Consider the following 11,961-nt stretch of genomic DNA (forward strand, 5'->3'; position numbering starts at 1 on the left):
GAGTAAAATGCAAAGTCCTCCTTTTTTGTGTTTTAATAATTTGAACCAACACAGAGAAAAACAAAATTCAACTTATCTGCTGATCCTTTTCAAAATGGCCACCAAGACCTCAACTCTGTTCCCTAGGGACCCCAGAAAGGGAGGAAAGCATAGGAGCAACTTCTGAATCGATATGCAGCTCCCACTATAAATGGCGGGGTGGAGATAAGGAGAGACTACTGGTCTAGTTTAGCCTTCTAAGTGGCCCATGCTTGCGAACTCAGGGCATGGTCATCTGTCAAAAATGAATGGAGAAATAAGGTATAAAGAGATTACTACTATCCTGACTCATCAGGGCTGTGGAAAACTCCTGCCTGCTTCCCACAATCGATGTTGTAGAGTTCTCTCTTTAGGGATGCATTCTTGGAGAACTAGCTGGTGGGAGAGTTCCTGGCAGTGTAGTTCTGATAGTCATATTCCTATGTCATGTTGGAGGCAAAGAGCTTGTGATGGGTCTGGCGTATCTGCATGGATGCCCTTGACATGAGTGGGTCTTCCTGTGTTGATCTTGTTGGGGGACAGGCTAAGCTCTGCTGAGTCCCACAGAAGGGAGAACACCCTTAAATCCCCAAGCAATAGCACAGTGTTTGGTATACAAAGGAGCAAGATTATTTTCTAATCTACCATTTGTTTTTGTTTCCTTCAGATGGCTTTGAAGAGATTCAAAATGATTTTGTTTTTAATTGTAGTATTGACCTCTACTTGTTTGTATTTGATTGAAAACGGTATATTCTGTTTAAAGGAGGAAGAGGCCACGTCACTGACTTTTATAAAAGAGAGTGGAAAGTTTTTGCAGTTGCCAGATATAGACTGCAGTAGGACTCCTCCGTTCCTGGTACTCCTTGTGACATCGTCACATGGCCAAAATAAAGCTAGGATGGCTATCCGTCAAACATGGGGGAAACACAGACTAGTTGCTGGCAACCGCATTGTGACATATTTTCTTCTGGGAACCACCATGAATCAAAATGATCAAACTGGTATTATTGCTGAAAGTCAGAATTACAGAGATATTATCCAGAAGGATTTTATAGACACATATTACAATTTGACTTTAAAGACAATGATGGGAATTGAATGGGTTCACAAATTTTGTCATCAATCCAGGTTTGTGATGAAAACTGACTCAGATATGTTTGTCAATATCTTTTACCTGACTGAACTTCTTTTAAGAAAAAACAGAAGTACTAGATTCTTCACAGGCTTTTTAAAGACGAATGAGCTCCCAATAAGAAATAGATGTAGTAAATGGTATGTGAGTAAAGATGAATATCCAGGAAGCACGTATCCTCCATTTTGTTCAGGGACTGGTTATGTTTTCTCCACTGATGTTGCTAGTCAAGTTTATAATATTTCAGAAAGTATCCCGTTTATTAAACTGGAGGATGTTTTCATAGGACTGTGTCTTGCTAAACTAAAAATCAATCTGGAGGAACTTCATTCAGAACCGACATTCTTCCCAAGCAGGGTTGTGTTCTCTCTTTGGCACTTCAAGAAAATTGTGACATGCCATCACGTGAAACCTCATGACCTGCTGATCTACTGGAATGCACTGGAGAGCTCAATGGATGAAAAATGCCCAGATGTATGAAATAGCTGAGCTAACAAAGTGACACAAAAAAGCTACAGGACCAGCCTTTAGTAGGCTTACCACCTGGCCAGTATTTGACTAGCCTGGCCCTTTTTTTATGGATTTGCCAGGTGCCAGAAAAATAATTTAATCTGCCTTTTTTACATGTGTCTAAAGATTTGCATTAATATCACCACATTACACTCGGATGTCTAATGTTAAAAGTTTCTGTGTCCAGCTAAAGATGCTGCAGTGTTCCCACTTCTGCAGCTTAAGTAAGAAAATGATGTTATCAATCTTATCTATATGTGCTCTCTCACTAGATACTGTAAATGGCTACTGGGGGCAGGATGTGCAGAATTGTCTTCTGGGTGGTGCCGTTTTTTTTGCATTTCAAAGGTGGTAACCCTAGCCTTTAGTCAGGCAAAACTTGGCCACTGAAGTTAGGCTGGGGACTTGTACAGTCAAAGAGACACTGATAAATATTTTAATCTCTTGCCCCTCTGCAAATTTGCTGGTATTTATTTGCAAACACTGGATTTTCTTGCAGGGCACAAACCAACAAAACTGCTTTGTCTCAGTACGAACACTTACAGTAATGTCAGCAGAAGGCAGGGAATGCTTACCTATCAGTTGGTTCTCTCTATCATTTTCTCTGTTTCCTAACATTAAAAGTTTACAGTCCAAAGTCCATTCCCTGACACATTATAACAAGGTTAGGCCACACTCCTGTAATGAGCTCTGTGTGAGCAGAGACATGCATCTGCATGAAATCCTTTACACTGCTGAAGTTGATGGGGCTTTGCACAGGTGTACAGATCTACCTATTCAGAGCCTGTTGCAGGAGCAGGGTCTTAAGTTCCATAGGTTAACTTCTGAACCTTTAAGATCACTGCATTAGTTTTCTATTATACATTTCACATTTAAAATCATGCATACAGGGCTTAATTGAGAGCCCAATGGAAAGAAAAAATCAACAGTGCTGACAGAATATTGGAGTTGGTAAATAAATAATGTATTTCAACATGCTATATTCCCCCTTCAATAGAAGGTGTATTTTTGAATTCAGAGGAATTAGTAAATCCTGCAAAATTCTAAACTCAAACATCACATTTCCCTTTATGCTGAGATTGTCAAAGGGGCTGAAGAGAATGAGGTGCCGCCATCATATTAATGGGATTTGGGTACTGACTCCATCAGTCTCTTTTCAAAACCCCAGCCTCAATTGTTATAATTATACTCAGGACATATATGTAAAAGCGGAATGAACAAAAAGGCTATTTGTATATAGGGTATTTGATGTAACAAAATGTGATTGTTTTAAATATGTCTATTCTCCCCTTGAATTAGCACCTGAAACTTTTTTAAGGCTGATATAAAAAGTAGGACAGTCTTTACATTATTTGCATAGAACATATAAATATCAAAGTAACAAAACTTAATGTATGATACTATTTTAATAAAAGATTATTACAGCTTTTTGTGTGTCCAGTTGTCTTCTACTTGAGAGTGCAACCAATGCTTTGAAATTCATTTTTCTAAAAGGGTTATTTATTTTAAAAACAAAGAGTCATGTCTTTCCTTCTCTAAAATACCTTGGGGGAGAGGTCCTCTAATACAGGGTTCTCAAACGTTTTCTTTCTGAGCCTCCCCTCCCCCAACGTGCTATAAAAACTCCATGGCCCACCCGTGCCACAATGACTGGTTCTCTACGTATAAAAGCCAAGGCCGGCGCTAGTGGGTAGCAAGTAGGACAATTGCCTGGGGCCCCATTCTACAGGGGCCCCCGTGAAGCTAAGTTGCTCAGGGCCCTGGGCTTCAGCCTCACGCGATGGGGCTTCGGGTTTCTGTCCTGGGCCCCAGTGAGTCAAACACTGGCCCTTCTTCATGGACCCCCTGAAACCTGCTCGTGGCCCCCGAGGGTCCCGGATCCCTGGTTAAGAACCACTGCTCTAATAGGAGATAGGTTTCTTTTCCAATGCAAGCATATAATTCCCATGGCCAAGAACAGGATAACTTTATTTCCAGAGTAGACAGTATATGATACTGCCACTGTAACTGCCACCACAATATGCTTTTTTGTGGTACAAAACATTTGGGTAAAAAATTACACTGTTTGCAGAAAGCATCATGGAAATGTGAAGCTAAACTATTTTTCTGAATAACTTCTATGTCTTATCAATAAAAGTATTGTTAAATGTCCAAGGAAAGGCTGCTACGACTAGAGCTAGGCTAAGACTGGAATCTTAGAATCAGATGCCTTGGAACTTCAAGTGACAGAAGAGGATGTTCCATCTCCATCTTCGGCACCCTATAAATACATATCAACACAGTGTCTGAGCAAGTCCTGATTGTTAATATATTTATCCTCACAACACCCTGGTGAGGTGCTGCTATCCCCATTTTACTGGTGGGGAACTGAGGCAGAGAGGCTGGGGCTAAATCCAGAAAGGGACTTAGGTGCTGCTACACCCTGCCACCTAGAGGACTCCTCAGCCCTGAGTTAGACACCCAGGCTCCCTATACAATGCAGGAGAGAGTCAGGCACTTAACAAAGAGCTTCACAGAAGCCACCAAGCTGAGTGGGGAGCTGCCTAAGCTAGCCAGTAGGAACCCTTCAAAGGCAGTTAGGCACCTATCGCCATTTGGCATTCATAGCTGTGAAGCCTGTCCTGGAGTTGGGAGCGTAAACCAGGTCAGCCCCCTTCTCATGAGAGAGAGAGAGAGAGAGAGAGAGATGCACACGCAAACCTTCACAGCTGAAAACCTTCTGGCCTAGTGATTAGGGCACTCACCTGGGATGTGAGAGACACCTTCTCAGGATAGTTGTTATTCTTGTTTATTAGGTTAATACTGCCCTCTGAGAAAAGGAGCCTAAATAAGTCTTCCACACGCTGAGCAGACTCAAAACTCTGAGCTACTTAGATGGCCCTTGTGTATCTCACTGTGAGATAGTATCTCACTATCTCACTATCTTTTGGAATGTATTTATCCTGTCAAGACCACTGCGAGGAAGTACACTATACCCATTTCACAAAGAGGGAACTGGGGCACATAGAGACGGGTCTTGCCCAAGGCCGCACAGGAAGTCTGTAGCAGAGCAGGGTATTAAATCTAGGTTTCCAGAACCCCAGGCTAGCGGCCTAGCCAATGGATAATCCTTCTGCTTAAAGAGCCAGAACCAATATCATGTTCATTATGTAACTACTCAAAACCAACCAAGCCAGCCTGAGATTCAAAAGATTAATGTTTAAAACAACAGTTTCAGGGTCATCCTCATTACAAAACAAACAACCTCCCACAATTTTTCACTGAAGAATTTAATTGGACGAATTCAGATTTTCATAAAATCTGGCTGTTACATTGTTTCACAAACTCAAAACCGGGCAAGTTTTGTCAAAAAACAACAACCGAAAACCCCCTTTCATAGGAATATTTCAGCAGGCTCCTTTTGATGCTGACACAGAGTGTCACCAAGTGAATCAGCTACATCCTTTGTTGCCTCTGAGTCTTGACCTAGCCTGATCCTGTTTCAGTTGTGACTTTGGTCAGGGATCACAACCCAAGACTACAGACATCAGCTTCCTACTCTGTTGTCCCAAAAAGGAGATAGAAATCAGATCCCTCCTAATCTTTACAAAGCACCAGTGAGGAGTTGTAAGGCATGAAATGTCATAAATTAGTTATGTGGTGTGATTTACACCTTCGGGTTGTAAAACTTCCAAGCAGCAGTGTTCTCTTCATGTTTAATTTAATTGCCATCACTGGAAAAGCTGTGTAAGTAAATGTTTGACTCTCACCCGTAAGGGACCTGCAGCTTTTACATGTGGTTTGTTAGTAAAGTTTCAGCAAGAGAATAAAAAAATAAAAAGAATAAATTGAGCCTTCATGCACTAGTAGGAGGCATTCGTCTGGCTCATGAGTAATGCGGCTTTCTTCTGTGGTAGGAAGAGGAGAAGCAGCATAACGTTACTTTGGCACTTTCTGTGCAGCTCTGCTCTGCAAAGTCATGTTGTGAAATAGCACCTTCTCACACATCAGATCCCCTTATGTGTATTTGGATTCAGAGCCAATTACTTTTAGTTCACGTACATCCCTACGCTGATGTAGGGAGAGGGAAAGGAGTTTGTGCCTCATCCAATCAGAGACTGTAGGAGCCAGTGATGCTCCTGGCACAGTTGATTGCTCCCCTAAATTGGTGTATCCTTGCTGCAGTGATCCCTACTGGTCTTTGCAAGGGCTCAGGATAGCCAAGGGAGAGGAAAGCCTTGGCCAGGCCCTTCCTCACCCCCCCAATATGCCTACACCTTGTCAGTGTCTGATGAATTTTTCCCAAGAACAGGTATAACTGAGAAGGATCGCCTTCTGCAACATGTGTCAAAAGAGTTAGGGACACTTTCACTAATGTTTTAAAAATGCTCACTAGATCAGGAGTGATGCCTGTGGATTTTTAATTTTTAAAAGCAATTCTCTCAGCTTCCTGGGATTCTTATTTTGTACAAAAAGCAAACCGCTGAATATTGAAATAAACAAACTTACCATATTCCCCCATCAGAGGAGTGCAAGACTCAACATTGATCCTAGGTGCTTCTGCTTGACCGTAACCAAAATATCAGTTGAGTATCAGCAACATCCTCTCCCAGAGGACTATGCCATCCTCTTGCAGGTGGATCTGATTCAGTCATAAAATCCTTGGCATGAACACAGTGCCTTTCATACATGGATTTCCAAGCACAGGTGCTGTCCATTTCTAACTTATGATCCTACCCTAGTCTGATTGGACCCCTCAGTGGAGCAAAAAGGCATCAGTCATGAGGCTGCATTTCATGGAAACTGCACGAAGATAGATTGAAACATTTTCAAACACGCTGTCTGATCGTATGACAATATCATGCTCTACAATCAGTGTCCTGTGGGTCATTCACAATTAATTCCAATAAGAGTCTTCAGTTTTCAAAAGGTATGGGTACTTATAGCTTTCATAATTGCCAACCTTGCAAAAGAACTGACCATTTAGAGAGAGTATGACTTCATATCTTATCGTATCTGCTTGCCTGTGGATGTAACATCTGCTCTCCACTTGAGCCCTTTGAAGAAATAGGGTGAAATGGGAAGCCCAAGACGAGTTCCGAGGCCCCAACCCTTAGGAAAAACAAGTTATGGATCATGATGTTTTCACTGTCATAGCAGACTGCTACAAAATCTCCCTAGAAGACATTGACTGATATCCAGACTAGCAACTGGGAAACTTGACAGTGCTGAGATAAATATTTTTATCTAATTTAGATAACACTTTTTAAATGTAAAGCTAAAGAGTACATTGCTCAGGGAAATCAGTGCATCAGAAGTGCACTAAAAATGTCCTTCTTCTATTTACATGCCTTCTACACCCAACAAAATTGCTTCCTCTTTGATTCTGTGATAGATATTATTCTTTATTTACAGTTGGATGACTCACTGCTGAACTAATCTTTTGCATATCCCCTGAATTATGACACTTTAAAAAATTGTAATGAGATTTAGCTGGCAAAATTAATGCCATTGGAAGACTGAATGCACTGACCAAAGGGAAGACATGGAATGCAGTTAAGAAGTTGTCTTGGGAGTAAGGTAGCAGACAACTACTTTCAGGCATGCAGATTTATTTAGGCCAGATAAAAACTATATGATCTGGAAGGCTTTTTATTCAAATGAGGTTTAATTCCATGACTTCCTGTGTGAAAGTCGGAATGAATAATGATTCTAGAATAGAGCTACACTCTGCCATTAAATGGAGGCCCATTGCAATTTTCATAAATTTATGACTTTGTGCTAACAATCAAGAGAAAATTAGGAAAAAGACTTGAAGCAAGAAATAAGATTTGGGCTAATTTTGTGTTCTGAAATTTTTGGGTGCTCAATTTGAGACACGTAGGCCCAGATCCTCAAAGGTATTTAGGACCTAACCTCCATGGAGCCTAAATACCTTTGTAGATCTAGATCACTAGTGCCCGACTTTCAGATGTACTGAGAATTCACAGCTCTAGTTGACTTCAACGGGAACTTTGGGTCCTTTGAAAATAAGGCACCAGAGGCTAGGTTCACAAGGAGGACACACGCAGTGCAACGCCTAACTTTCAGGCATGCTGCCACTTAGTGGAATTCACAGCCCGGAGTTAGGTACCCAGGTTCCCCATATAATGCATGGGTAGTTAGGTAGCTAAGCAAGTGATTCACAGAAGCCAGCCAGCTGAGTGTGTAGCTGCCTAAACCAGCCAGAAGGAAATGTCGTGGAGAAGGGTAAGGCCTAAATCCGCACCACTCAAATGGAATTAGGTGTTTAAGCCAGGTCATTTTGTATAAAATACTTAAATAGCCTTTGGGCCAGAGAGAGAGAGAATGAGTGATTCTGTAGCCTAGTAGTTATCATACTCTTTTGGGAGACCCGGGTTCCAAACCCTTCTCCAAAGACTATTTAAGTATTTTATATAAAATGGAAGAGCTTCAACAGAAGTGACTGAGAGCACCTCACTCTAGCTGATCCTACAGCTCATGGATGAAGGTATTCAGGTGGGAGACCTGTGTTCCAGTCCCTGCTCTGAATCAGGCAGAGCGGGGGTCTGAGCCTTGGTCTCCTGCATGAGTGCTCCAACCACTGACTAAAGGGCCGGGGGAGAACACCATTGCCTTCTCCTCAGCTGTTTTAAGCAGGACTCAATCTGTTAGTCTCTGGGCATGCCTACTGCATTGGTCTCACAGGTGAGATAGGCACGGGTTGTGACATTGCACTCCATATGATTTTATAAAAATATGCTAATGAGTGTGAATATAATGTAACTAGAATATGCTTCATGCAAAAGGTCTCTTGTAAGGTATCATTACAAAGCTTATAATCTACTGAGTGTGTTCATCCTATTTGTATGAATGTATCACTCTTGTATCTGAAACTAGAAAGATGAAATATAACTCTGAGGTCCTATTGTAATTATGCAAAGTGTGGGCCACTAATGGTGGTTTAGAATCTTGATGGCTTCCATCAATTTGGACAATTGGTTGTAAATGGCTCTGCTTACTTGCAAGCCTTCCTGTGAGTCAGGCCAGGAAGAATGAAGGCTTGGGGTCTCACAAGACATGTGACCATGTCACCTGGTACTGGAATCCATCTAAAATCTGGGGCTTTTCCATTTAGAAGGAGGGATGGGGACTCAGAGAGACAAAAGATTCCCGCCTTGTGCCAAAGCTATATAAGGGAGTGGAACAGAACAAAGGAGGCTGCAGTCATGAGAAATCCCCTAGCTACCACCTGAGCTGAAACAAGGACTGTACCAGGAGAAAGGATTGGGCCCAGACTAGAAAGGAGTCTAGTCTGTGAAAGAAGCTTATTGGAACATCTCAAGGTGAGATTTATCTGTATTCAGTTTCTTAATGTATTAGGCTTAGACTTGCGTGTTTTTGTTTTATTTTGCTTGGTAACTTATTTTGTTCTGTCTGTGATTACTTGGAACCACTTAAATCCTACTTTTTATATTTACTAAAATCACGTTTGCTTATTATTGAACCCAGAGTTAGTGACTAATACCTGGGGGAGCAAACAGCTGTGCATATCTCTCTATCAGTGTTATAGAGGGCGGACAATTTATGAGTTTACCCTATATAAGGGTATGTCTACACTACAAAATTAGTTCGAATTTATAGAAGCCGGTTTTATTGAAATCGGTTGTATACAGCCGATTGTGTGTGTCCACACATAAAATGCTCTAGGTGCTCTAGTCGGCGGACCGCGTCCACAGTACGAGGCTAGCGTCGACTTCCGGAGCATTGCACTATGGGTAGCTATCCCACAGCTATCCCACAGTTCCCGCAGTCTCCGCTGCCCCTTGGAATTCTGGGTTGAGATCCCAATGCCCGGATGATGCAAAACAGTGTCGCGGGCGGTTCTGGGTACATGTCGTCAGGCCCCTCCCCCCCGTCACAGCAACGGCAGACAATAGATTCGCGCCTTTTTACCTGGGTTACCTGTGCAGACAACATACCACGGCAAGCATGGAGCCCGCTCAGCTCAGCTGAACTCACCGTCACCATATGTCCTCTGGGTGCCGGCAGACGTGGGACTGCATTGCTACACAGCAGCAGCTGCTAACTGCCTTTTGGCGGTAGACGGTGTAGCATGAGTGATAGCCGTGGGGCTGGCAGCCGTAGGGCTGCATTGCACCAGCCCCTTGCCCTTTGGTAGGCGATGGTATATTATGATTGGTACCCATCGTCGTCGTACTGGAGTGGCTGTCAATTATGGCCACCTGGGCAGACATGCTACTGTTTCGATGATGATGGCTACCAATCGTAATATACTATTTTCTGCCAATTGCCCAGTATTGTCTGCTAAGCACTCAGAAGAGGCCGAGGGCGATGATGGGTGCTGGTGGACGTGGGGCTGGCAGATGTGGGGCTGCATTGCTACACAGCAGCAGCCCCTTGCCTTTTGGCAGACGATGGTATATTATGACTGGTATCCGTCATCATCATACTGGAGAGGCTATCACTCATGCTGCACCGTCGGCTGCCAGCTTAAGATGTAAAAAATAGATTTGTTCTGTATTCATTTGCTTCCCCTTCCTCCGTGAAATCAACGGCCTGCTAAGCCCAGGGTTTTCAGTTTAATCTTTGGGAGGACCATTCTGTGTGACAGTTGTTTGTGTTTCTCCCTGATGCACAGCCACCTTTCTTGATTTTAATTCCCTGTTCCTGTACCTGTACGCCATGTCGTCACTCTGCCCTCCCTCCCTCCCGTCCTCCCTCCTTCTCCTGGTCCATCAGATACTAGTTTCGCGCCTTTTTTCTGACCAGGCGCCATAGCTAGCACTGGGATCATGGAGCCCGCTCAGATCACCGCGGCAATAATGAGCACTATGAACACCACGCACATTGTCCTGGAGTATATGCAGAGCCAGGACATGCCAAGGCGAAACCCGGACCAGCCGAGGAGGCGATTGCAGCACGGCGACGAGAGTGATGAGGAAATTGACATGGACATAGACCTCTCACAAGGCACAGGCCCCAGCAATGTGGAAATCATGGTGTCACTGGGGCAGGTTCATGCCGTGGAACGCCGATTCTGGGCCCAGGAAAAAAGCACAGACTGGTGGGATCGCATCGTGCTGCAGGTATGGGATGATTCCCAGTGGCTGCGAAACTTTCGCATACGTAAGGGCACTTTCATGGAACTTTGTGACTTGCTTTCCCTGCCCTGAAACGCCAGGATACCAAGATGAGAGCAGCCCTCACAGTTGAGAAGCGAGTGGCGATAGCCCTTTGGAAGCTTGCAACGCCAGACAGCTACCGGTCAGTCGGGAATCAATTTGGAGTGGGCAAATCTACGGTGGGGGCTGCTGTGATCCAATTTGCCAGGGCAATGAAAGACCTGGTGATATCAAGGGTAGTGACTCTGGGCAACGTGCAGTCAATAGTGGATGGTTTTGCTGAAATGGGATTCCCAAACTGTGGCGGGGCCATAGACGGAACCCATATCCCTATCTTGTCACCGGAGCACCAAGCCACCGACTACGTAAACCGCAAGGGGTACTTTTCAATGCTGCTGCAAGCCCTGGTGGATCACAAGGGACGTTTCACCAACATCAACGTGGGATGGCCGGGAAAGGTACATGATGCTCGCGTCTTCAGGAACTCTGCTCTGTTTCGAAAGCTGGAGGAAGGGACTTTCTTCCCGGACCAGAAAGTGACCATTGGGGATGTTGAAATGCCTATCGTGATCCTTGGGGACCCAGCCTACCCCTTAATGCCATGGCTCATGAAGCCGTACACAGGCAGCCTGGACAGGAGTCAGGACCTGTTCAACTACAGGCTGAGCAAGTGCCGAATGGTGGTGGAATGTGCATTTGGACGTTTAAAAGCGCGCTGGCGCAGCTTACTGACTCGCTCAGACCTCAGCGAAAAGAATATCCCCATTGTTATTGCTGCTTGCTGTGCGCTCCACAATATCTGTGAGAGTAAGGGGGAGACCTTTATGGCGGGGTGGGAGGTTGAGGCAACTCGCCTGGCCGCTGATTACGCGCAGCCAGACACCAGGGCGGTTAGAGGAGCACAGCAGGGCGCGGTGCGCATCAGAGAAGCTTTGAAAACGAGTTTTGTGACTGGCCAGGCTACTGTGTGAAACTTTTGTTTGTTTCTCCTTGATGAACCCTCCAACCCCCCCCCCGACCCGGTTCACTCTACTTCCCTGTAAACCAACCACCCCACCCCACCCTACCCTCCCCAATTCGAGCACCGCTTGCAGAGGCAATAAAGTCATTGTTTTTTCACATTCATCCATTCTTTATTAGTTCCTCAGAGAAGTAGGGGGATAATTGCCAAGGTAG

At 44.2% G+C, this 11,961-nt stretch overlaps 1 protein-coding gene across 7 annotated transcripts in view; it reads left to right on the forward strand.

Moving 5' to 3' along the window:
• The window catches only part of LOC128848989 (beta-1,3-galactosyltransferase 5-like), a 41,337-nt gene extending 38,250 nt beyond the window's left edge, over positions 1–3,087 (forward strand). For 6 of the 7 annotated variants that reach the window (XM_054049320.1, XM_054049311.1, XM_054049302.1 and 3 more), the window contains one exon: positions 686–3,087. In XM_054049320.1, the coding sequence (XP_053905295.1) occupies positions 686–1,630 (945 nt within the window). In that variant the 3' untranslated portion in view covers positions 1,631–3,087. The remainder of the gene's footprint in view (positions 1–685) is intronic. The other variant, XM_054049352.1, reaches the window with a different exon arrangement.
• Positions 3,088–11,961: the final 8,874 nt, after the last annotated feature.

The sequence above is a fragment of the Malaclemys terrapin genome, chromosome 1, assembly GCF_027887155.1.
Source record: "Malaclemys terrapin pileata isolate rMalTer1 chromosome 1, rMalTer1.hap1, whole genome shotgun sequence".
NCBI lineage: Eukaryota > Metazoa > Chordata > Testudines > Emydidae > Malaclemys > Malaclemys terrapin.